This window comes from Callospermophilus lateralis, chromosome 7 (genome assembly GCF_048772815.1).
Source record: "Callospermophilus lateralis isolate mCalLat2 chromosome 7, mCalLat2.hap1, whole genome shotgun sequence".
Lineage (NCBI taxonomy): Eukaryota > Metazoa > Chordata > Mammalia > Rodentia > Sciuridae > Callospermophilus > Callospermophilus lateralis.
In genome coordinates, this window is record NC_135311.1 from 81,457,226 (window position 1) to 81,482,969 (window position 25,744).

At 37.2% G+C, this 25,744-nt stretch overlaps 1 protein-coding gene across 5 annotated transcripts in view; it reads right to left on the reverse strand.

The window, feature by feature from the left end:
• Ak5 (adenylate kinase 5) overlaps nt 1-25,744 on the reverse strand; it is a 254,755-nt gene that overhangs the window by 215,063 nt on the left and 13,948 nt on the right. For all 5 annotated transcript variants that reach the window (XM_077110122.1, XM_077110121.1, XM_076862280.2 and 2 more), the window contains exons 4-5: nt 23,138-23,307; nt 22,919-23,032 (exon numbers count right to left, since the gene is read on the reverse strand). In XM_077110122.1, coding sequence (XP_076966237.1) covers nt 22,919-23,032; nt 23,138-23,307 — 284 coding nt within the window. The remainder of the gene's footprint in view (nt 1-22,918; nt 23,033-23,137; nt 23,308-25,744) is intronic.

A 25,744-nucleotide genomic window follows, 5' to 3' on the forward strand; every position in this document is an offset into this window, starting at 1 on the left:
CTGCTCTTCCTGTGACAAGTTTAGCACGGAAGGAAAGAAAAGAAGTTATATCCCAGTCTAAGTCATGGTAGGCAAAAAGAGGTCTATGAGAAATCTTGATAATAAAATAAAACTATCCTTCTATTACTCAAGCACTCACTCATTCACTTGGTAAGACTTTTACTTTATTTTTTTTTCAGTGCTGGGAATTGAAGACAAGCAAGTGCTTTTCCTCTGAGCTATATCTACTTGTTGAGATTTTATTGTGCACTATACCAAGCATCTGACATATAGAGTTGTATGCTGTATTTTAAAAGTAGTTCATAATCTGGCATCTAGCTATAAATTACTCTGACACAATAAAAATATAATGATTTCAATGTTCATTTTAAAAATTGATGGCTTCATAATTATCATATCTAGAATAGCAAGCAAACCAGAGAGACTACTCAGTGAAGAGACCAACAGGATGTATGAAATCTGGATTCCAATAATCAAGAAGAGCCACCAGTTCTACAAGTTTTCTGGTAGAACTTTTAGGATCTTCTAGGTAGAGAATTATATCATCAGCAAACAGTGCCAAATTGAGTTCTTCTTTTTCCTATATGTATCCCTTTAATTTCTTTCCTCTGACTCCAGTCAGAATGGCAGCTATTATGCATACAAACAACAATAAGTGTTGGCAACGATGTGGGGGAAAAGGTACACTCATACACTGCTGGTGGGACTGCAAATTAGTGCAGCCAATATGGAAAGCAGTATGGAGATTTCTTGGAAAATTCGGAATGGAATCACCATTTGACCCAACTATCCCTCTCCCCAGTCTATATCCAAAGGACTTCAAAATACCATACTATAGGGACACAGCCACGTCAATGTTTGTAGCAGCACAACTCACAATAGCTAAACTGTGGAACCAACCTAGATGCCCTTCAATAGATGAATGGATTAAAAAATGTGGTATATATATACAATGGAACACTACTCAGCAATATAAGAGAATAAAATCATGGCATTTGCAGGTAAATGGATGGAATTAGAGAAGATAATGCTAAGTGAAGTTAGCCGATCCCAAAAAAACAAATGTTGAATGTTTTCTTTGATATAAGGAGGCTGATTCATAGTGGAATAGGGAGAGGGAGCATGGGAAGAATAGACGGACTCTAGATAGGGCAGAGGGGTTGGAGGGGAAGGGAAGAGGCATGGGGTTAGAAATGATGGTGGAATGTGATGATCATTATTATCCAAAGTACAGGTATGAAGACATGAACTGGTGTGAATATACTATGTATACAACCAGAGATATGAAAAATTGTGCTCTATATGTGTAATAAGAATTGTAATGCAATCTGCTGTCATATATAAATAAAAAAAAGAAAGAAAGAATAGCCACCATTTCCCATCCTACCCCATGTGCTTTCAAATGCAATCCCACTTTCAGTAAGAGGGTGGAGAGGTTTGTCATTTTCCTATGAAGATCTAATAAATGTTTAGAAGATCCAGGGTTTTAGAACATGAGATGGGAATTCAAAGTGTTTAACTTTCTTACACTAGGTGAGTGGCTCTTTCCAGGAGGGTTTCTATCTGGAGATGGGCAGAGAATCATCTCTGCTAATTATCACAGTTCTCTGGATACAGCCTCAGAATCCTACTCAGTAGAGCAGGTCAGAAGAACAATTAACATTTAAAGGTGATACATAAGACAATTTTTCTGCCACCACTGGTGAGGTGGCTCCTTAAGACACTCATGAAAATTAGTTGTAGTCTCAATCTAGAACTACAATGAGTGACACACACACATGCACATACACACAAATGGTGGTGAACACGTTTCTGATATGTTCCATACTTGGTTAATTGAATTTTTAATGCTAAGTATTGGTGGACAGAAGAAGTATTTTTATTAAAATCAAAGAAGCTAATTCCTAATGTTGTTGATGCCCATTTTTCATGCTCTACTTAGCATTTTTGGCAAGCAAATCTTTAGTTGCCTTCCTGTTAATAAATGGGTAATTGTTCAAGGCTCTATAACCAAAACCCAGATTTTCAGTCTCAGCTGGCCACAGCCACATCTGTCTTGGCCTTTTCCTTTCTTCCCTAACAGGGAGCAAGAGCACTGAAGTATAACCACTCTCAGAGGATATTTTTAAATCATTAGTTTAGTGCTTTATTGTTTTCTTATTTTGGGAAATGTATGAATGATTTGGGAAGAAATTAATTAATTAATCTGAGCTGGAAAATTTTCCCAAATATTTCTTTCCTTTCCTCTCCTCTCCCACTGTGTATATTTATGTATCTATACGCACATGTATTTATATACATACATATACACATATATAACACAAATTAACTGAATAATACTATTTATTAGAATATTTGAAAATTCAAGCTAAACATATCTTGATGAATTTCCAAAACACTTATTGTTAAATTTTTAAAAAATGTTTTTAATTATAGATAATACCTTTATTTTGTTTATTTATTTTTTTTATGTGGTGCTGAGGATCAAACCCAATGTTTCACATGTGCTAGGCAAGCACCATACCACTAAGCCACTATCCCAGCCCTCATTGTTAAATTTTAATAGAAAGCAAAGACCTTCAGATATGAGAAGGCCCACCAGAGATTTTAGACCACCATCCATTTTGTTATTCACTTACTAATTTATGCAATCATTCACTCAGTAAATATACTAAATAATATTAATATTCTTTATAATTAAGGTATACAAAAATAATACTAAAGAATTCCTAAAAATTTCCAGACAAGAAAAATGAATGGTTGGCTCTGATAATTTGCTCTAATGCTTAAATATTGGTCCTTTTAAGGAGATTTTTCCCCACATATAATTCAAAATTATTTTCTTAGACACAAATACATGTACTCAGCAGAGAAGAATCAGACAATATACTATTTAAAAACATGCTTGGGAAATGTTTTATGAAGAGATGACTATTAAGAAAAAAAAGATCTAGAAATAAACACAGGAAAACTTATAAAACTGTCCTTTCTCCTTCAAAATAGGCCATTTGGGAAAGCAAAAATTCACTTTTATATGTCATACACTGTTCAAAGTGCTTTTGGATTTAACTCCAGAGAAGTTCTTCTGACTGGTAAACCCTGGTCCTTTGAGACTATTCCCATCTTTTTATACTGCTCAGACATAGAATAATTGGGAGGAAAAAAACACTGGAATCAGTCTTTAGTTTCTTTCTTTAAAAAGTCTTTTTTTAAATCCCAAGAATCTCCATATGGCAAAAACTGTACATTTTTGGTATCAGTTGATGGAGAGAATGCTTAAGCTTGCCTAGTATTGTTTTTAAAATGACTCAGGCACCCTCAGAGGCAGGCACCACCAGTTACCAGACGCAGGTTAAAGTAGCCTCTAAAATTTGTAACTGAGCTGTTCTTCTATGACTCTAAATACTTATAGAGAGCATTATTTAAAGCATGAATGGGAAAATTTTCTTTATGTCATGACTCACAGAAAAAGAAAAAAAAAATTAGAACCAAGGACTTCATACAGATTAAATATAATAATTAAGGGCTACTCACCATATTAGAAAATTAGTCACTACCCACTTTTCTGATACAAACATAAGCATATCACCCTCTATCCCACCTACATATTTAGCAAGTACCCATGACTATGTATTGGGACAATGGTATTAGAAAAGATGTTTTATTTTTCAAGTGAATAACTCAATAATTTTAAAAAACTATGATGGAAAGTTAAATTGAACAATAACCTAAAGGTAACTTACCTTGCTTTTGTAATATTTAGAAATTTGTTGCTAATCTGTTGAGATACAGTTGATTCATACATTGGCCCTGCATTCTGTGATCTTGTTAAGTAGTTTTATTGGTCATTTTATAGATCCTTTCAGATTTTCTTTGTAAACAATAATGTAATTCACAAGCACAGATTTACTTCTTCCTTTCCTATGTTTATTATCTTTATTTATGTTTCTTGCCTTTGTTCTATTTAGAACTTCTAGCACAACCATAGATAGAAGTAGAAAGAGAGTACATCTTTCCAGTTCCCAATTTTAGGAGAGAAACACATATAGTGTTTCACCATTAAATATAATGTTAGGGCTGGAGGGTAGCTTAGTGGTGTGGCTCAGTGTGCACGGCCCTGGGTTCAAGCCCTAGCACCAAATCAATCAAGGTTTTTTTTAAAAAATATATTTTTTACTTGTAGATGGACTTCATACCTTTATTTATTTATTTTTATGTGGTGCTGAGGATCGAACCCAGTGCCTCACACATGCTAGGCAAGCACTGTACCACTGAGCCACAACCCCAGCCCCTAACTATAGGTTTTATTGCAGATTTTTTAAAAAAATCATATTGAAACATTTCCCTTCTATTCCCAGTTTGCTGGGCCTTTTCATGAACTGATGTTGAATGTAGTCAAATGCTTTTTCTGCCATCGTGGTCAAAGAACACACTCTACATGACTTCAAGCTTTTGAAATGTATTGAGACTTGTTTAATGGCCTTGCTCACCTTAGAGCTTGTACATATGTACTTGAGAACTCTGTTGTGTGGTTGGATATAGTGTTCCAGATGTGTCTATCCTTCAGATTTTCTCTTTACTGATATTTTTTCTAATTATTATATTAAATATGTGAGAAGGGGATGGGGTTGTGGCTCACTGGTAGAGTGCTTGTCTAGAATATGTGAGGCACTGGGTTCGATTCTCAGCATTGCATATAAATAAGTAAAATACAGGTCCACTGACAACTAAAAAAAATGTGAGAAAAGACTTAAAATTTCCAATGTAAGTATGAATTTGTCTATTTCGATCAATTTTTTATTAATCCACTTTGAAAACTTTTAAAAATAATTGTACATATAATTTTGAAAATTTTATTAGGTATATGCATATTTACAATCTGTGTGTCTTTGTATTCAAAGGGGTCTGATGAATTGACCCTTTTTTCATTATGAAATATTCCTGTCCCTGGTAATACTCTTTGTCTTGAAGTTCTCTTTAATAGGAGTAAAGTTACTTTAGCTTTCTTACGTGTTTGCATGGTAAATATTTTTCTCTCCCTTTACTTTCAGCCCATATCTTTATATTTTAAAAGAATCTCTTGTAAAAATGAAGTATGTTCATTTCTATTCAAATTACAAAAATCCCACTTGCATTTTTCTATAAAGGTAGAATCCTTCTGTGGTATAAACAATTGTTACTAATTTTAGAAACTGCGCATTGTTGATGACATTTTCTCATAAGACGAGAGCACATTTGTACACTTATCACTGTTCACAGAATGCAATGTGCTTATACGCAGTACGGCTAAATTGGTAGACCTGAGAGTAGTATCTTGGACTTCCAAAATACTGGACAGCTAGTTGAATTTGAAAAAAAATTTTTTTTTGTTTGGTAATTACTTAGGGTACTCAAATTATAGCTATATCTGCATTTTCTCAAGGAACTGTCCTTTTCTGTTAGAGACATAAGTGAATTGGGCCTGGAAATTAAAGAAATAAAATAGTTTCTGTTTGAGTGAATCACTGAGCAGAAAATACAAAATGTGAGTGCTGGGAAAGCCTTGTGTGTCACTCATCCTTATCAAGCACTCTGGGGAAATGAAACGAAGGTCCCCCGGCACAAAAGAATGAAGATACATTTACTGGGTAACTCCTATCAGGTGGCACATGGTAGAGCTTTGAGAAACACAAAAGCTGATGAGAGTGTCCACCTTTACTAGGTCTGTAACTGAGTTGCGGGTTTTCCCTCTAGCTTGGCTCTCCATTTTCTTTCCACCTCTGTGCCCTGGGTGGGTGACTCTTCTGGAATGCACCAGCGGGTTCTTCTGACCTCTGGTTTCCTGCTACCTTGGGCCAATGGTGAACATGAGCAGGACATCCAAGAAAGAGAGGAGAGAAAAGCCTGGATACTTATTTATGCCTTTGGTTCTCATCTTGTGGTATCACCAGAGGCTGGCTCCCTCTCTCTACTAAAGGTCAAGGATCCTGTACACAATTCTCTTCCTGCATTTGTTCTTTTGAGGGGACTCAAGTAGAACAATTTCCCCTTCTTGAACCTACAGGTCTTGGAAACAGATTTCCCTGCTACTAGCCTATAGTTCTGAACTACCATTTACAGTGTCCTCATGTCCTGTGCGCATCTTTTTAAAGGTAGCCTGTGAACACCTGTTGCTTCCTCATGACCTCTGAGCACCTTGATTAAACACTGTTCTGTGTAACCTATCGGAGTGTGCCATTGTGTTTCTGTTGGAACCTGAGTGTTGGAACATAATTTCCTGAATAAGCAAAGGTAGAGAGAAGTCTCCAAAAATTGACCTCCCTAAAGGAAGGTGTTTAAGACAGGGTGAGAGTAGAGAAGCAGTTAAAAAAGAGAAAAGAAAAAAGAAAAAGACTATGGAACAGTTTATCATCGTGGCACACACACAGCTGTAATCCCAGTAATTTGGGACGCTGAGGCAGGGGAATTGCAAATTTGACGCCAGTATGGGCAAATTAGTGAGACCCTATCTCAAAACAAAAAATAGAAAGAATTGCGAATGTAGCTTGATAGAAAAGTGTCCCTGCAGGGGTGGGGTGGGCGGTGGGGTGGGGTAGTTGGGTTGGGGGAAGACTACTGAAGACAGAAACAGCAAGGAGCAAGTATGGTGATAAGATGGTCACATATATCTCAGACCCCACTGCATGGGGCAGGGGTTCTGTGGAGACACAGTTCCATGAGCCTAATTCACACGAATATATGGAACACATCTTCTGTGAAATGCCTCATATTGTAAGGAATTTTTCTCCCACAGAAGGCAAGAAGTATGAAAACTATCCAGTGGAAATGTAGGGTAACTGTGAGTGTGCTCTCATATCTGTACTTCACTATTATTACCAACAGACCACTTGCACCATAACCATGACAACAATGGGTGAGAATCACTGCTGCCTGCTGGTAAATACTAAATTAAAATTTGCATTTTCATGTGTTTAAGAATCAACTTTACTAAAGGCTGTTAACGTAAATTTGTAGATTCATGGAACCTCCCCGCCCCCCTCTTGCGCCAGAAGTTCTAATTCAAGTAATTCTGTGATGGGACATGAGGAGTCCACATTTAAAAATAAGACATGTGTATGATAGATGAAAAGGTTGGCTCCGATCTACATATTGTGGGGTCAGGCTCCAAATTCCTTAATAGGACACCCATAGCACAAGAGTTAAAAACAAGAATCAACAAATGGGACTTACTTAAACTAAAAAGTTTTTTCTCAGCAAGAGAAACAATAAGAGAGGTAAATAGGAAGCCTACATCATGGGAACAAATTTTTACTCCTCACACTTCAGATAGAGCCCTAATATCCAGAGTATATAAAGAACTCAAAAAATTAAACAATAAGAAAACAAATAACCCAATCAACAAATGGGCCAAAGACCTGAACAGACACTTCTCAGAGGAGGACATACAATCAATCAACAAGTACATGAAAAAATGCTCACCATCTCTAGCAGTCAGAGAAATGCAAATCAAAACCACCCTAAGATACCATCTCACTCCAGTAAGATTGGCAGCCATTATGAAGTCGAACAATAACAAGTGCTGGCGAGGATGTGGGGAAAAGGGTACTCTTATACGTTGCTGGTGGGACTGCAAAATGGTGAGGCCAATATGGAAAGCAGTATGGAGATTCCTGGGAAAGCTGGGAATGGAACCACCATTTGACCCAGCTATTGCCCTTCTCGGACTATTCCCTGAAGACCTCAAAAGAGCGTACTACAGGGATACTGCCACATCGATGTTCATAGCAGCACAATTCACAATAGCTAGACTGTGGAACCAACCCCGATGCCCCTCAATAGATGAATGGATAAAAAAAATGTGGCATTTATACACAATGGAGTACTACGCAGCATTAAGAAATGACAAAATCATGGAATTTGCAGGGAAATGGATGGCGCTAGAGCAGATTATGCTAAGTGAAGCTAGCCAATCCCTAAAAAACAAATGCCAAATGTCTTCTTTGATATAATGAGAGCAACCAAGAACAGAGCAGGGAGGAAGAGCAGGAGGAAAAGATTAACATTAAGCAGAGTCATGAAGTGGGAGGGAAAGGGAGAGAAAAGGGAAATTGCTTGGAAATGGAAGGAAACCCTCATTGTTATACAAAATTACATATAAGAGTTTGTGAGGGGAATGGGAAAAAAAATAAGGAGAGAAATGAATTACAGTAGATGGGGTAGAGAGAGAAGATGGGAGGGGAGGGGAGGGGGGATAGTAGAGGATAGGAAAGGTAGCAGAATACAACAGTTACTATTATGGTATTATGTAAAAATGTGGATGTGTAACCGATGTGATTCTGAAATCTTTGTAATGTTTTGAATAACCAATAAAAAAATAAAATAAAATAAAAATAAAAAATAAAAATAAGACATGTACCAGATTCTGATTCAAACCACAAAGGGGGAAACACGTTTGTGGACAATTAGATGGCTTTTAATCAGAAGAATGAATCAATGAGTAGTGTTTTAGAAATATTAATCTGTATGTGGTATAAGATAGAATGAGTATGAAGAGAATAAGAACAAGGAAGTTAGATAAGAGAAGACTCTAAAAGTCTGAGTAGACGGGAGTGAGAACCTGGCATGAAAAGATTAGCAAGAAAGAATGGGCAGAAAGCAAGGAGAAGAATGAGCAGGTAATTACTTGTTGAGCTTCATGGTGTAGTGATTTAAAACATGCCAATAAGGTTTATTTATTTGTTTGTTTGACATTCCTCCTATTTGCAGGGGGTAGGGTAGATCCTAATTCCCCTTCCCTTGAATACATTTTTACTTAGTGGTAGAAATAGCAGTTTGAAGCTAGGTTAAAAAAGGTGACAGGGCTCTCTTTGGAGACCTGAGCTGCTGTGAAGCCCAGCTACCCTGGGCTTCAACAACAACAACAACAACAACAACAACAAAAAACAGCAGATAGTCATATATGCAATGATAAGAGATGCCTGAGGAACTGAAGCTGTTCCAACTCCCAGCTGTTTGCAGAAATCAAGCAACCCACAGATGAGTAAAAACTTCTGGGTGACCCCAGCCCCGTGTAAATGCAACCTCACGGGAGACCCTGAGTCAAAATCAACCAGCTGAGCAGTTCTTGATTTTCCGTTCCATAAACATAAGCAAAGTTATAAATAGCTATTGTTTTAAGCCACTAAGTTTATGCAGTGATTTGATATATATATCAACAGTATGTAATATATATGACAAAGTAAAAAACAACTCTGATTTTATCTTTGTACAAAGTTTACATGGGACAATTATAATTATCTCATCAGTCTTTTAATTTTAATGATCTTTTATTGTATCATAATACATTGCAAGAAAAATAAATGAATAATTATCTTCTAATATATTCTCAATTTCAAAACCTAATTATTAAATAATTATAAACAAGTTTCTAAGTCATTAGTTCCAGGGAAAGCATCAACTTTTTTTAAAATATGTTGCATGAACATGCTAATGCTTCGGGAAAATATTGTATAATTAAAATTAAATCATTCCCCCTTAGGAGCAAATAAAATTTGTCCCCCTTAGAGACAGCAAATCAAATTATGAGTCTGTCAAATCAATTCACTATGCAACTAGGTTGATGACAGCCCTCTGAGAATTCATTTCTTTTATCAATCTAAGATTTTTTTTATTAAAGAAAAAATATTTATTTAGTTGAGCTTTTTTCATTTATACAATCTCAGTCAAACTCAGAACTTAATCTATTTTTAAATACTTTTTAAATGGTAAAGCTCAGACTACATTATAGATGCTAGAGGAAAACAAAACAAAACAAAACAACAACAACAACAACAAACAACCAGCAGATAGTCATACATGCCTGCTCCATCAGATCTTACCCTCTTTTATCTCACAATGTGTGATGAATGGAGTCCACAAGGGCTATGTTTGCTCATGGGCCACAACCTACCCAAGCACAAGTCCTGGAGACCTTTCTCCCTTACTCAAGAAACCTGAGTGCAGGCAGTGGGTATATAGTTTAGTGATATAGCACCATGCTTTGCATGCAGGTGGCCCTGGGTTCAATCCCCAGCACCAGAAAAGTAAATGAACAGACAAATAAATAAGAAGGAAAAAAGCCCAAAGGAATGCATATGCAAAAGAGTGGCATGTAAGATGTCTCAGGGAGGCTTTACAGTCCTCTCCCCACTATCTCTCTATTGCCACTCCACTACAATCCAGATAAACCTGCTTTGTGCCCATTATTGCTAAGAATCAGTACTTTGACTATGAACATTATACCTCAACACTGTGAAAACATACCTCAGAAAACCAAAGATTCATAGTAACGGCTGCTTTAAACAAGAGTTTGAATTTGTGTTAAAGAGGACATTGTTTTAGTTATTCTCAAACCATCCTGAGTGTTATGGATAGACATGTTTAACCCCCTTGTCTGTGATTCCTTAAATGTGAGCACCCAGGAAGGTGTTTCGAGATGATGAAATGGGATACATGAAGAAATATCTTTAAATGTACTATATTTGTGTCATATGTACCTCTTACTCCATCATCCAAACATTTGCTATCATTTTTTTATTTCATTTAGTATGAGCGGATTTTAGGTTATACTCCCCCAATTTTTTTTCCCTCAGAGCTAGGGATTGAACACAGGGCCTCGCATGTGCTAGGTAAGCACTCCACCACTGAGCCACATCCATTGTCCAATTTTAAGTTATAAAAATAACATTGCAATAATAAAACTAGAGAATATTCTGGCAGATTAATCTTTTCTGAGAATGTGGGTGGTGGTTAAGACTAAAGTTTCATGAAGTATCCACTTAAAATGCCTCAGATCCCCTCTGTACTTCATGATAACTGTATGACTTTGAGCAGATTCCCTGGTCTCTGTAAACACAGTCTCCATTTCCTCATGAGTAAAATAAGAACTTTTTGTTTATATCATGGAATTGTTTTGAGGATTAATATATATTAATAGATGAACATACATGGTTCAGAACAATGTCTGGCACAGGGCAAATTCTCGATATCTGTTCAATTAATTTGTTATTTCTCTCTCCTTCCCCACATCAAACAAGTAAGTAGCTAGACCTGTCCTTCATAGATGTGTGGCAGGCACAGGCAAAGACTGCTTTCCAACAGGCTGAGTCTTCAGGAGAATCCTGGAGGACTGGAGAAGCACTGCAGGGCACTGCCTGACACAGGGGAACTGACTGTGTATTCCTCTTCATGTTCAGGCCCAGGCTGTACTGACAGTGAAGTAACAGCATCCCAACACACAGGCAGGACAGGTAGGCAGGGAATGCTGAGCAGCCTTTTGGACTCGGTTCTGGCAACACAGGGTCATGGCTGAGATGAGCGGAGGACAGTGGGGCCTTCAGGGATGAAAAGGCCTAAAAGGCCCTCATAAGGCCCAGGCTAGTGATGGAGAGGAGGGCTGGGCTGCCGTTGGGCAATGGAAGTGAACTCAGGAGCACCTGCTCTGCCTAACAATGCATCCTACTCAGATGTAGGAATGTGGGCTCAGAGCTGCCAAGTCCTCAAAATTTTCAAGAAAAGCAGAATTCTCATTTTGTAATCTTCCAATTTTAAAATTTGGCACACATTATTTAAGAATGGTCTGAAGCCCACATTCAGTCTGAAGGTTGCCTGTGGGTGATCTCAAGTTCAAAAAGAGCTTGTGGTCTAGAGTCCATACTGGCCCAAGAGTGGAATCCTAGTTCTGCTCTTGCCTTGCAGGTGGCTGTAGACAAGTCACTTAACTTGTTTGAGCCTCAGTTTCCTGACCTGTTGGGGAGTGGGAGGTGAGAACTAGATAAAAATTAATGATAAAATATGTGTTTGAATATAAATAATATTCTAACAATAATATACTTGGCCTGTGCCAAAAAGTAGAATAAAAAATTTAGGCATAGTTGAAAACTCAGTTTTACGTCCATCAGTATAATAACTATGGATACAGTAGAAAATAAAAGTCTGGATCTTCATCATTGTGAGTCATAGAAATAGAAAAAAAAAATTATATACACTTGGAAGAAAAAACCCATCAGGATCATCAAGAAAAGTCTGCTAACAAGGCAGCCAGGGACAGCAAACCACAGTGCATGTGAAAAATCACATGGGCGTAGATGCAAAGGCCTAATTGGGACAGGGAAGGAGGCAGTGATGCATGATCAACTCCTAGGAAGGAAAAGTGGGAGGAAAACTTACACAGAATGGATGGAGTTTGGGTTTTGTTTAAATATGTAAACCCAAGATATATGCTGGAGAGCATCTGTGGTTGTCCACGCGGACAACATCGACAGCCATACGAGTGAATCAGATTGCTTTGGGGACAAGTTCTTAGGAAGCAGAGTTCAAGGGAGACTATTGTGAAAGGAGCAGTGGTTCCCTGCAACCAGGAGGACCAGGACTGTCCATTCAGAGGTCAGCAGGCCCCTCAGAGGACTGGCATTAAATAAGATCATATATTTAAACCACAGCACCAGTGCCTGGTGCTTAGCACCTACTTCCTCAGATTTACTTCTCTTACCATGGGCTCATTTTGTAACTCTGAATTATCATCACCTCTGGCTTCAAATAATCAATTATTAATTCTTTTTTTTGCTTCAGGAGCAGGAAAGGGACGAAGGATTGGGGAGACAGGATGTGCTAATTAGTGGACTTCAAAATGCCTCCTGCCCAGCAGCATGAATGTCCCCTGGGCTCCAGCTGACAGGTCTCTGGAGTGATTTCCAGACATTTTTAGCAGTGGAAAACTTTCTTCAAACAAAGGCTTAGGTGGAACCTCAGAACACAGAATAAAAGCTGAGCTGTGCTACGTAGCCTTAATTCCTCAAGTTGTCTGTGAGGAATTTATCAATCAACTTGAAAAACAGCCCCTAGAAGGAGTCTAGACCTTTGCCTTCAAAGGCTTTGTGGTGCTGGGGATTGAACCCAGGGCCTTATGCATGCAACTCAAGCACTCTACTAACTGAGCTATATCCCCATCCCAAGTTTTTGTCCTTAACATGAAGTAACAGTAATAGCCACTTCCTTTTCTTGGTTGTTTATTATGAGGCACACACTGTGCCAAGAACTGTAGGTATTATACCTCACTCAGTCTTCCCCACAGTCGCATCGCTATCCTCATTCTTCAAAGGAAAACACTGAGTCTTCAAAGGGTCAGTAAGTTAGCCAAGAGCACAGAGTAAATGAGAGTCGAAAACCACTATTCCACTGGCATTATAATGATATCCTCTGATTTACATGAGAATCCGAGAAACTGAAGATTACTTTTTACAAAGGTGCTCAAATCATCCCTTTGCCTGGATGTCCACAGCACTAATATTTATTTACCACCTCAAATCAACATACATCTAATACGGCTAAACATAGTGAAGGGACATCCTAAGTTGGCAGGGTAGGTGTGAGGGTCCTCAGGGTGATAGTGAAGGGAAGAAGAAAGGAGGGACACTTACAACAAAAACGAGTCAGCTCTGCCCTAGAGGGAACAGAACAGAAGCTGATTGGGAAGACAGACAAACAGACACACCCACAAACACAATCAAGAATTCCATAAAGATCAGTTGAGCTCTAAGAAGAACCGATTAGGAAAAAAAGTCATTTGTGCATAGTAGTAGAAAAACTATAAACGACTAGCAACAAAACTAACAAAAATATTATACAGATTTTTATGTGGAAAACCATAAAACTTCAATTAATGAAGAATGTAAAACTAGATCTAAATAGAGTAATGAGAAGATGTTCTCTGAAAATTAATCTGTCTCCTGTCTATAAAATCTATAATTTCAACAGATTTTTCCAGGTCTACAAAATTGAGAATAAATTTATGAAAAAAAAGTAAATGTACAAGAATGTAGCCAACTTAGAAGGAGTGGTATATCAGTCAGCTCTGTGTCACCATAAAAAATACCTGACACAGGTAATTTGTGAAGAGAGGCCTATTTTGGCTTTTGATTTTAGAGGCTCAAACTCAAGATCAGTGGCTTCATTGGTTTGGGTCTCTAGTGAGTTGTCATATCACAACAGGAGCATATGTTGGAACAAGTGCTCACATTACAAGCCAGGAAGAGAGAGGACTAGCTGGGGTCCCGCCATCCCACCCCAGCGACCTACAGACCTCCCATAGGGCCCTACCTCTTAACAGTTCACAGAAATTTCAGCTACTCAAACCATAGCAGGAAAGGCTTGATATCAGAATATGATTAGATTTCTTCAGTTGAAACTACTATACTGGAAATACATAAACAGACAAGAGAAATGAAATAGGGAAACCATAAGAGACCCGTGTCTGTATAGGAATAAGTCCTTCTAATAGGGGACAAGGTGTAGAAGTCAGCAAATGATCTCTGTACCACTGATACTTTTTAAAATTTCCATTTAAAATATACCATAAAATTCTATCTCTGCTTCATGCTGTATACAAAAATTGATGCAAATAAATACCTGAATCATCAAAGCAGAATTAACAATAACTAGAAAAACATGAAATATTTTTATGAGACTATAGGGAACACTTTCTTAAGAACTAAATAAAAAGTCAAGGTGAAAATACTGATATATTTGCCATAGCAAAATTTTAAATTTCTGTAGGACAAAATATGTCTTAGACATAACTGAAGAAGATATATAAAAGAAAATATTATAAGATATATAGCAAAGAACTAGTATATGGGATGTTCAAATCAATTTTAAAAAATCAGACAATCTAATAAGAATCAGGGTGGTGGGTAAAGTTAATGAATTTCCAAAAGAGGAAATACAAATTATTGATAAATACATTTCTTAATGTTTGGATTCACTGATAATTAGGAAAATGCAAATGAAAATAGCAGTATAGAAACTTTTCTAATCCATCAGATAGTCTAAAATAAAAAGGGTTGGAATTATGTATTAATAAGTTGTGGGGAAATAGGAAAAAAGTAATCATAAATTTTAAATACTGCCTTTTAATAACAAAATCTAAAACAAAGACTCAAAACTACATAATATCTATTTATATGGGTTATATAAACATTTTCTAGCACAGATTTTTTTCTAGCTTAAAATATTCATTTGCAGAAATATTCCTTAGAAATCTCTTTGACATATGCAAAAGGAGATGTACAAAAGGTTGTTGGTCATAGTAACCTTGCTTGGTAACAGCCAAGATTTTAAAAGAACTGGGATATCTACTAATAAAATATGATATTGATGTATCATTACGGATCAGGTAGGTCTGCATATGTCAATAATGCACAGTGAAAAAACTAAGTTATGAGAAGATAGGAAGGGAAACGAGGAAACGGCAGGAGCAGGTCACTGAATAAGAGGTGGTGTAGCATACAGAATGTGCAGATAGATACATGAAACCAGAAAATCAGCTGGGGCCAGAGGATTGACTATGCTGTTAATTACTATCAGTTTGTGGGGTTTTTGAAATTAGGGGTTTTGTCTATTAGAGATTTGGTCTAGGGTCTTGCCCATGTTTTCAATGACAGCACCATAGAGTTCTTATTGGTTTCAACTTCACTGTTTGTTTGGTTTACAGATCCCCACTATGGGAATCCAGCTTTTTTCTCCATTTGCACCCTATGGAATCTGAAATTCTAAACCTTAAAAAAAAAAAACACTGCCTGGATTTTCACTGGGAACTCTAGGTCACCTAGTAAAATCTTGGCTGCGCAATATGTTTAGTTGGTAGTGAAAAGACCTTGGACTTTGTACTCTTGCCTACCTTGATGCTTTCCCCCTCACTATCTGTTACCATGTTTTAATAATCAGGTCAAATGTGAGAATATATTTTTCAGATAGAAATGAACTACTACACAAATCCCATAAGTGTAGCCAGGGAGTCTTATTTCCTCTCCCCTTCATACAATGCTGGGCCCCGGGCTAGGAGACCTCAGCTCTTGGGATGAGAAGTCAGTGGGAAGAACAGATGACACTATGCACAGCACTTAGCCCGTGGTAGAAACTGCTAGTTGTCTACCAAAATCTATTTCTTTGCTTCCATAGCAACAGGTCTGTAGGCATGATTGATGGCTTGACTACATTTCCCAACCTCCATTGTAGTTGGGATGCAGCCATTCGACTTAAGGGATATGTGCTGCTTGGGGCTTTGGGACTTAAGAAATTGAGCATGTGTCCTTTTGCACTATCTTCCCCTTTTCAACTGGTTGGAACCTGGCCAAGGCAGTGAGAAAGCAACTGCCACAAATATGTCAATAATGTCCCATGGCAGTGTTGAGCACACTTTGAAAAACCTCTTGGTTTTGCCCACATCATTTCTGGAAGGTCATAGGTCAAAACTACATTCATACTAAGATGAAGTCATGTGCATTTTCCTACTCTCATTTGCTCACAAAGGTACAGTGGAGTTTTTCAGTGGCTACATGAAATGTGATATCACAGTATTAGAATATAAAAGCAGATATAAAAATACAGCTCTCTGCTATTAGCTAGAAATTAAAGAGTTTTGCAAATATGTACAGTAATGTCTCTCTTGTCACTATTTTTTAACTTTTATAAAATATGGTTACTTTTCATAAAAATGTGTTATGTTAACTTATAATCTTCAAACGACTTAATAAATAAATGTATTTTATGAATTTCTGTTGTAATTTCGCACATGTTGTAAATGAAAGCTTTTGAAGTCCTTAATGACTTCTAAAAGTATAAAGAGGTCCTGAAACCAAAAACTTGAGAACCATCACCCCTGGGTTGGAGGAAGAACAATTTGGATGCAGCCTACATATCTGAATAAAATCGAAGACTGAAGCTGCCCTCCCCTCCTTCACAGTGAGGCCATCATTATGTATAAGAGAAATGAGTTCTGCTACTGTGCCACTATCATTGTGTCTTATCATCGTATCACCTTGGTTTACTCAAAACAATACAGATAAAAGTGAATACTACTATACCAAATAGACTTAAATATGGCATTGGTTTGCTTAGGCGGTAAGGGCACAGATATTTCAGACAGGAATGTTATTGTATTTGATACAACTATTACCATGATAACTTGGAAGGTAGGCTAAGTTTCAGTGGATTTAGCAAGACATTATAAGAAATAGGTAAACTCAAGAAAGAACGGACCAATTTGCAAGCAGATATAAGAGGGGAAAAAGAAACTTGTAGTAATTTAGAACCTCACAAGGTTGAAAAAGCCAACTGCTTCCATGCCTCCAAACAGCAGATGAGACAGTCATGACTCAGAATGAGGTAGGATAGAAGAATTTTTTTTAAAGTAGAAATAGACATAAAGGAAGGACAAAGAAAATTATTTTAATTCAGAAGTTCTGCATACTTTTCTAGATTTGTCACTCCATAATACTGTCTCTCTCTTCCAGATCAGTCTCTTCAAATTCCTGGGAAATGTACATGTGCACTGTTAATTAAGCTCCTAATTAATAGATTATAGATAGGATAGTTTGATAACCTATCATCTGGGGGACTTTCCAGCATTCTCTACTGATCAGATAATGAAGATAAGAGGCTGAGGATCTTGAGAATGACCAAAACACCATAACCCATCTTGAGATCACCAGACTGATGATTCCTACATACCTTCCCATACCCATCCCTCACCAATTTTCCTTTAAAAGGAGAGCCAGGAGTTGCAAAAGGCATCTTTTACTCTTGAGATGGCCCCCACTCTCCCTTGAAAGTGTATCTATTTCCTAAGTATAAACCTCTGCCTCTGCCTCTGACTGGCACACGCTGAAATTCTTTTCCGTCAAGTAAGCCAAGGACTCTGTTGGTCCTGAGTCAAGTTCTGCCTTCTCTCTGGGAATTCCTCAGACCCTTCTTTGGAGACACCTATTCTGTGACAGGACTCCCACTAACCCATCAACATCACCAAAAATGGGGGTTTGAAGCAAAACCCAATGGTGCTTTCTATCTACGACTGCTGCATTAGAAGATCTCAAGGTAACTGTCACGACAACAAGAAAACACAGAAATAAAGCAACTTAATAACTATATCTGAAAAAGAACTATGGGTATAGTCACAGGCAGTACTAACTGGAAGCAAAAAAGAACTTAACAAATTTTTGAGGAAACAGTTTTCCCAAAGTAAATATATGCCGGGTCATAAAAGGCTTGTATTTGTTTCATTTTCCAAACTTAAAATTGGTCCCAGGAGGGCATAGTCTCCTGCATATCACTTTGATGTGCCCAGGCAGGGCACTGAACAAGGCGAACCTCTCAGAGCGCCTGAGCCTCAGAAGACAGTACAGTGAACCCAAATAGCAGACCCATGAGTTGCCAACGGGCTAACCATAGTACTCACTCCACTCCTATGGCATGGGTCCTCTTTGATTACCGCCTGACAGGATTTATCACTAGATAAGGTTCAGCGACTACAGCCCAAAGTCTCCTTTTCCAAATAGGAGACTTCATTTACTCATCCTGATCTTGCTCCTCCATAGTTTATCAGTGGCAAGGAGGAGGGGTTTAATTTATAAGTGGCTGAATATGAGCTGCCAAATCTGGATCCAAAGAAGAAAACTATACACAACATAGAGATTGTCAGCACTTGAATGACATGATGGCACTTGGGTTGCTCTCCTTGCTGAGTGAGTGCATTCTATGTGTGGGAAGAAAGGAGCAGGCAGACATTTGCACGGCCAGAGGGACAAGCTGGTAGAAGCTGCGAGTTAGTTCTCTAAACTTTCCACAATAATGAAGCTGTGGCCAGGCACCTGGCTGCCCAGATGGACCAGATTTTCTAGTCTTCTTTAGAATTTTCACAATTGCAGCATGGCTAACTTCTCGACCATGCCATGTGAGCAGAAGTGATGGATGTCACCCCCAGATCTGGGGCTTCAGACCTTCACTTCTCTTCCCCCTCATATGCCAGCTGGAACCCATATGGGATGGTGGCCCTGTTTCAGCCTTACAGATGACAATGCCAGTGTCCTAGGAGATGGCAGAATAACAACTGGGAAGGAATCATGATTGCTAAATGACCTCAAGGAAAAAGCTGGCCAGCCAATCTGGACTGTTCACGTGGAGACTATTCCCTAAGAGAAAAACCCTTCTTTATTCTCTGAGACACTTCAGTGTTAGGTCTTTTCCTTATAATGGCTATACCATCACCTACATATGGCTGACATCAGAAATCCACCTCTCCTTTCATCCTGAACCTATGAGGATCTGGGGAAAATGTTTGCCTAGGTGCATGTGTGTGTAAGTTCAAAAAAACCCCACTAAATTAAAGAAAGCCAATGAGGAATGGTGGTATAGTAAAAATATATAGTATTTGTTCCTGGTACTGGCCTCCTAAAGCCTTGGGATGGCTTGGGTGACAGGAATATCTTCTGTTACTCATAAAGTACCTTCTGACCACACTGTGCCTACGCTAATAAAGCGACTGGAGGGTAGGACTAGATAGCCTAAGAATGAGGCTGACCAGAAGGACCAACGAGGATTAGAGTGTGAACTTTCAGGTCTACCAGTGACCTCCAATGGCAGGAAGGAGGTGGAGATTAGATTCTAGAAACTTTAACCAAGAGGTTTAGAGAGCTTGAAAACTGGTAATTATATTGAACTTCTGGGACAGTGGCATGCCTGAAGAGGGTATAGAAACTCTGCACATCTACCCTTATTCCTATATATTTTGGTACTGAACTCAGGAACTCTTTAACACTGAGTTACATCCCTAGCCCTTTACTTTTTTTTTTTTTTTTCAATATTTGAGATAAGGTCTTGCTGAGTTGTTGAGGTTGGTCTCCAACTTGAGATCCTCCTACTTCTGACTGCCTGACTGCTGAGTCGCTGGGATTTCCTGGTATGCATCACCATACCCAGTACTACTCATATTCCTTGCTCTTTACATTTCTTCCACTTGGATGTTCCTGAGTTGTGCCCTTTGTAATAAACCAGTAAATACAAATAAAGTTTATCTTGACTTCTGTGAGTCACTCCAATGAATCATCCCACCTGTGGAGGGCATTGTTGGAACCTCTGATTTGTAATCAGTTAATCATTGGTGCAGGTGATTGCTGGGACTTACAAGCAGTGTCTGAGATGACAGTAGACAGGTGGGACTGAGTCTTAACCTGTGTGGTCTATGTTAACTCTGTATGGTTAATGTCTGAGTTGAATCAGGCTCTTGAACAATCAAATGGTGTCAGAGAACTGGAGAACTGACGCAACAACCCCTAACAAGTGTTATCAGAAGTGGTAGCAGAAAAAAATGAGACACCACAGGAGCTTCCCTACATATAGTGTGGAGTATTATGGGCTGACCCCAACACTTTGTGTAGACACCTTGGCTTTGCCTCTGCACCTGCAGAACCCTATATGATCACTAAAAGCAGCACTAACCTCAGGGAGCACTATACTGTCCATGGGCCAAGAAACCCTAGGCAGCTACAATGCCAATCTAAGAAGTTGTTAAGTTTGGATTTTTTCAACCTCAAAAGCATGATCAAGAACAATAAATGCAAGTGACTGCACCCTCTACACAGAGATAGCAGATTATCCTACAGAATTTGCCGACAGAGCCAGGTGTGTTGGTAAATGCCTGTAATCCCAGTTATTCCAGAGGATGAGGCAGGAGGATTGTAAATTCAAGGTCAACTTCAGCAACTTCATGAGAACGTGTCTCAAAATAAAATTTTAAAAGACTGGGGTTAAAGCACAGTAGTAGAGCACCCTCAGGTTCAATCCCCAGCACTCTCTCCCCCTAAGAAAGAATTTGCTGACAGGTGTTCCAAAACGAGTACTGTGATCTTAACCCATCACTCCTATGCAGACTGTAAAAGAACTTCACTGCAAGTTACAGGAGGCAGAACTGCAGAATTCTGATACTCTATATTTCTGAACCTGAACCAGGCCCACGCTGGTGATGGCAGAGGTATGTTAAGTTGAATGAGAAACTGAAATTTTGATTTAGATTGGATGAAACATTTTAATAGCTAAATGAGATTATTTGTTAGGGTTTTATAATTTATCAGGAGAGCCATGGGTTCTGCCCAAATTATTATCCAGAAAAAAGAGAGGTACACGACATAGCATGTTACAAAGCAGTAGAGGGGGACTGGAGGTATAGCTCAGTGGTAGAGAACTTGCTTAGCATGCCGATGCCCTGGGTTTAATCCCAGCCCTACAAAACAAACAAATAAAGCAACAGAGAAAGAAAGAATCAAGTAGGTTCATCTGTTGTTGCCTACCAAGTGCAGCTCATTGAATACTGGGCGTAGACCAGATTTAGGTGATGATGTATGTCTGCCTGGCTGTCATGCTTAGCCAAGAATCACATGGACGGGTTATTACAGCACACCCATTTGCAACAAAAATGACATGGCAGCAATAGCAACGAAAAAAAAAAAAAAAAAAACAACTGATGCTATTTGTCCCTCTCCTCAGAAAGGCCATAGCAAATAGACTAAACCCTTAAACTGACTGAACATCATTAAGGTGAAGGGGAAACCAGAGGAAGAGAGAAAGATGTTCCCAAACAATAGGTATTCTTAAACAGTGAACTGGAGAGTTCAGGTATGCTTTGTAAAGCTATTTCTGGCCTTGAACTGGCCAATTCCAGGTTTCTTTTATAGGAGATTTCTTATTTCACCTAACCTTGTCTGATACAATATCTGCAACATATTAAAAGCTCCTTCAACTAAATAAGAAAGGGAAAATAAGTCTGTAGAAAAATGGGAGAAAGAGATCCACAGGCAATTCACATAAGGAAGAAATACAAATGGTTACTGAGTATATGAATGTATACTAACCTTGAGAGTAACCCAAATAATGTAAATTAAAAAATGAAATGCTTTTTTTTTTTTTTGTACCAGGAATTGAACTCAGCAGCGCTCAACAATGAACCACATCCCCAACCCTATTTTTTTGTATTTTATTGAGAGACAGGGTCTCACTGAGTTGTTTAGCACCTTGCTTTTGCCGAGGGGCTGGCTTTAAACTCGCAATCCTGATGTCTCAGCCTCCCAAGCCACTGGGATTACATACGTGTGCCACCATGCCTGGCCAGAAATGCAATTTCTCACTTGTACGGTTGGTAGAAATTTTAAATATGAATTCCATCTGGCTGAAAAGGGTCAGGAATAATAGGTATTCTCATTCAACATTGATGAGAATCTAACCAGGGAAAGTGTTTCTGGAGGACAATTTGGAAATAGGTATGACTATTTAAAATTCATTTATGTATGAGCAAGTGCTCATGTGTGGATGTGCTTCTGTGTATATGTGTATAAGTCTAGAAAAAATCCCGGAATAATATATAACAAATTTAACAATACTTTTATTTTTTAGTAGTGGAGGGGCGGTGAATGAAAAGAGGGTATTCATGGATTTTCACTGTTTCTAGAATGAATAAAATTTGTATAGCATATATTACTTTTTTAATTAAAAATATCTAAGGAAAAATCAGTCATATGAGCTTTATAAAGATTAAACAGATATATAAAATATTTTATTTATTTCCCTTTAAAATAGATGTAATAGGTGTTGAGCAGGCATGGTCTACTCAATTTTGAGTATATTTTGGCAAACAAACCCTATCTTACTAAAGGTAAGAAGTTCAATATTTTACAACCCAATAAAAAGGGTTTCCTCATTTGGCAAGAATGTAAGTACAAGGTGATGTTTTTATGTCTCTGGACATTACTGAATAAGGCTTATTTTTAGTAATTAAGTATAAAAAAGCAATCTTAGGAAAAGCATTTTGAAATAAATTTTATAAAGCTTTGCATTTAATAAAAATAATGAATTCTATTATTAGTGTTCATCTCTTTTTGGCAGAGAAGACAATCTTTGATTTTTAAGCATTTGCCAAGGAAATAACCCTCTGCCAACCCATACTGATGGATTTGCTTGTTCCAGACCAGAATTCATTAAAAAACAGCAATTCTTCCAAGAAATCTTTTTTTAAAAAAAAAATCTGAAATTTTTAAGCAAAAAGTAGGTCGTTTAAAATATAAAGAGACAGTCTTACTTGGTCCTCAAAAGAAAGTGCCTGGGCAACGTCTCTTGGAAATCCATCAATAACAATGCCCTCTTCATCAGGTATTTGCATCAATTTTTGTTTTATCTCTGTGATAGTTGTTTCCTTTTATAAAGAAAAAAAACATGAAAAGAAACCACAGTTAAACTTAGTATATTCATAACTGGTACAAAAATTTTTGCAGAATAGAAGCAAATTGTATAACAGTACCTGTGGGGCCAATTCTCCATTTGTAATTATCTTGGCAATAAGACTCCATTTCCTATTACTGCTGGTGCTGTGGATCTTCTTTCTTAATAATTCTCCCACTGAAATGTACTGGAATCCATATCGTTCTGCAATTTTCAAACTCTGAGTACCCTTTCCACTTCCTGGACCACCTATTATTCAAAAGAGGCAAAACTGTGACTTTAGGATATAATAAGAAACTTCTTTTTATACAACTACTACTTTCATCTGAGATGGGGATTCTGGATCACCAGTAACAGGGTGGGTAGCTGTTTCATTTGTGACGTTCTCAGTGCTACTTTTCTTTTGAATGCAGAGCTTATCCAAGGAAAGGGTGCAGATGTCTTAACCAACTATATTAGGTGGAGGAGATGTTTCCCCCCTCTACCTATCTTAGTATATAAACAATTAGGCTGGGGATATTTAGCTCAGTGGTACAGTGCCTGCTTAGCTTGCACAAATTCCTGGGTTCAATCCCTAGCACACAAGCACAAAACAAAATCAATTTAAAAATTTTTAAAATAATGCAGTTAACAGAAACTGTGATTATTATTCTATGTAAAATCTTATAGTTTTCCCCTCTGTAATCAAAGAAAAACCTATGGGTTTCAAAAGACAATGATCAAAATAATGGAAATGTGTTTCATGCCAACAAAGAGTTAACATGTAATCTGGTAAAATGTAGCAATTATTTTTAAACCAAAGGTACACCAATAAACATGACATATTTAAATCTTTTCTTGAAATCTGTTTGCACATGCATATCCTTGCCTTATTTCCTTTGAATTAAAATTTTATGCAAAGAATATACACACTGAATGGAGAAGGTCCTCAAGGTAGAAAATATTCATAGAACTAATAATTTTGAGTGGAGAAGGTCCTCAGGGTAGAAAATATTCATAGAAGTAATAATTTTGAGTTTGTAATACAGTTGTATGAAATATCAACATTTTGTAACATAACTGAGTATTAATCATCTTTTATTTATTTTTGAAAAGTAGTTGCTATTCACTTTTTAAAAACAAATAACAAAAGAATCACAAAATATATCTCAGATTTTATTTTCAAATATTAGGCTAATTTTTAGTTAATTTAGTTTTGTAAACAACCTATACAAACTAGATTCTATAGTTAGAATAAATTTTAAAATAAAATATATAGCCATCACCCCATCTGTAATTATTTGATGGCAATATCAAATGAGATATTTTCAAAGAATTGAGCATGCATTATTGAATGTAAGAAAAACACTTAAAAAATTCAATGCCTAATAAGTAGAAAACATAGGGTCAATACCCCAACATATTGGCACAGGAAACAACTTCCTTAATAAATTCCTAAATATCAAGAAATAATACTGAGAATTAATAAATAGGATAGTATAAAATTAAGAGACTTCTGCACAGCAAAGAAAACAATTAAGAGTATGAAAAGGAGTCTACTGAATGGAAGAAAACTCTTTGTAAGCCACTTGTAAATTAGCATAACCACTATGGAAATCAGTATGGAGGTTCCTCAAAAGACTAGAAATGGAACCACTTGTGACTCAGCTATCTTACTCCTTGGTATTTATCCAAAATACTAAAATCAGCATAATGTCGTGATACATGCATTACAATGTTTATAGCAATTCACTATAGGCAAATTATGGGACCAGCCTACATACCCATCAATAGATGAATGGATAAAGAAAATGTGGTGTATGTATACACAAAGGAGTTTCACTCAGCTATAAAGCATGAGATTATGTCATTTGCTGGTAAATGGATGAAATTGGAGCACATCATGCTAGGTGAAGTAAGCCAGACTCACAAAGTCAAAGGTCAAATGTTTTCTCTCAGATGCAGAAGCTAAACAGAAAGTGAGAAAAAAGTAATAGTAATAATAATAATAAAGGAGGGATTGCAGGAAAATAGAAGGAAGACCAACAGAGTAAAGGAAAGAGATCAAGAGGGAGGGAAGAGGATAAGGAACAGGGAAATACCAGGATACAAAATCTTCCAAATTTTGCTGCATCCATGTATGAACCTACTATAATGAATCCTGCTTATATGTATAATTCACTAATTAATAATAATAAAAAATAATAATAATGGAAGGGAGATCAGTAGAGCAAGCAGATAAGAGAGAGAGGACGAGAGGAAAGGGAAGTACTGGGGAACGAGGTTGTTCAAATTATGTTATTTGTATGTACAAATATGGCATAATGAATCCCAATATTATGTATAATTATAATTTGTACCAACAAAAATATACTTAAAAAATTAAATGCCTACAAGTAATGATATGTATTAGTAATATTCACTGAAATATAATTATAATGATTAAGCAATATTGAAAATAATAATCAAATCAAAAGAAAAGTGAATTCATATTTTTTTCTACTAATGTCAAAGTTTTTGCATATCGAAGTCATTTTATATCTATGCATTTAATAAGTATTTTTTATCCTTTCAAATAATATAAGTAAAACATAAAGTTACTTTTCTTGTGTGAAGAAAATTTCAGAGTGGGCAGATTTGGTTGGCAGAATTATAAGATCAACTAATATGAATAGAGCCATTTCTGAGCCCCAGAACCAAACAATGC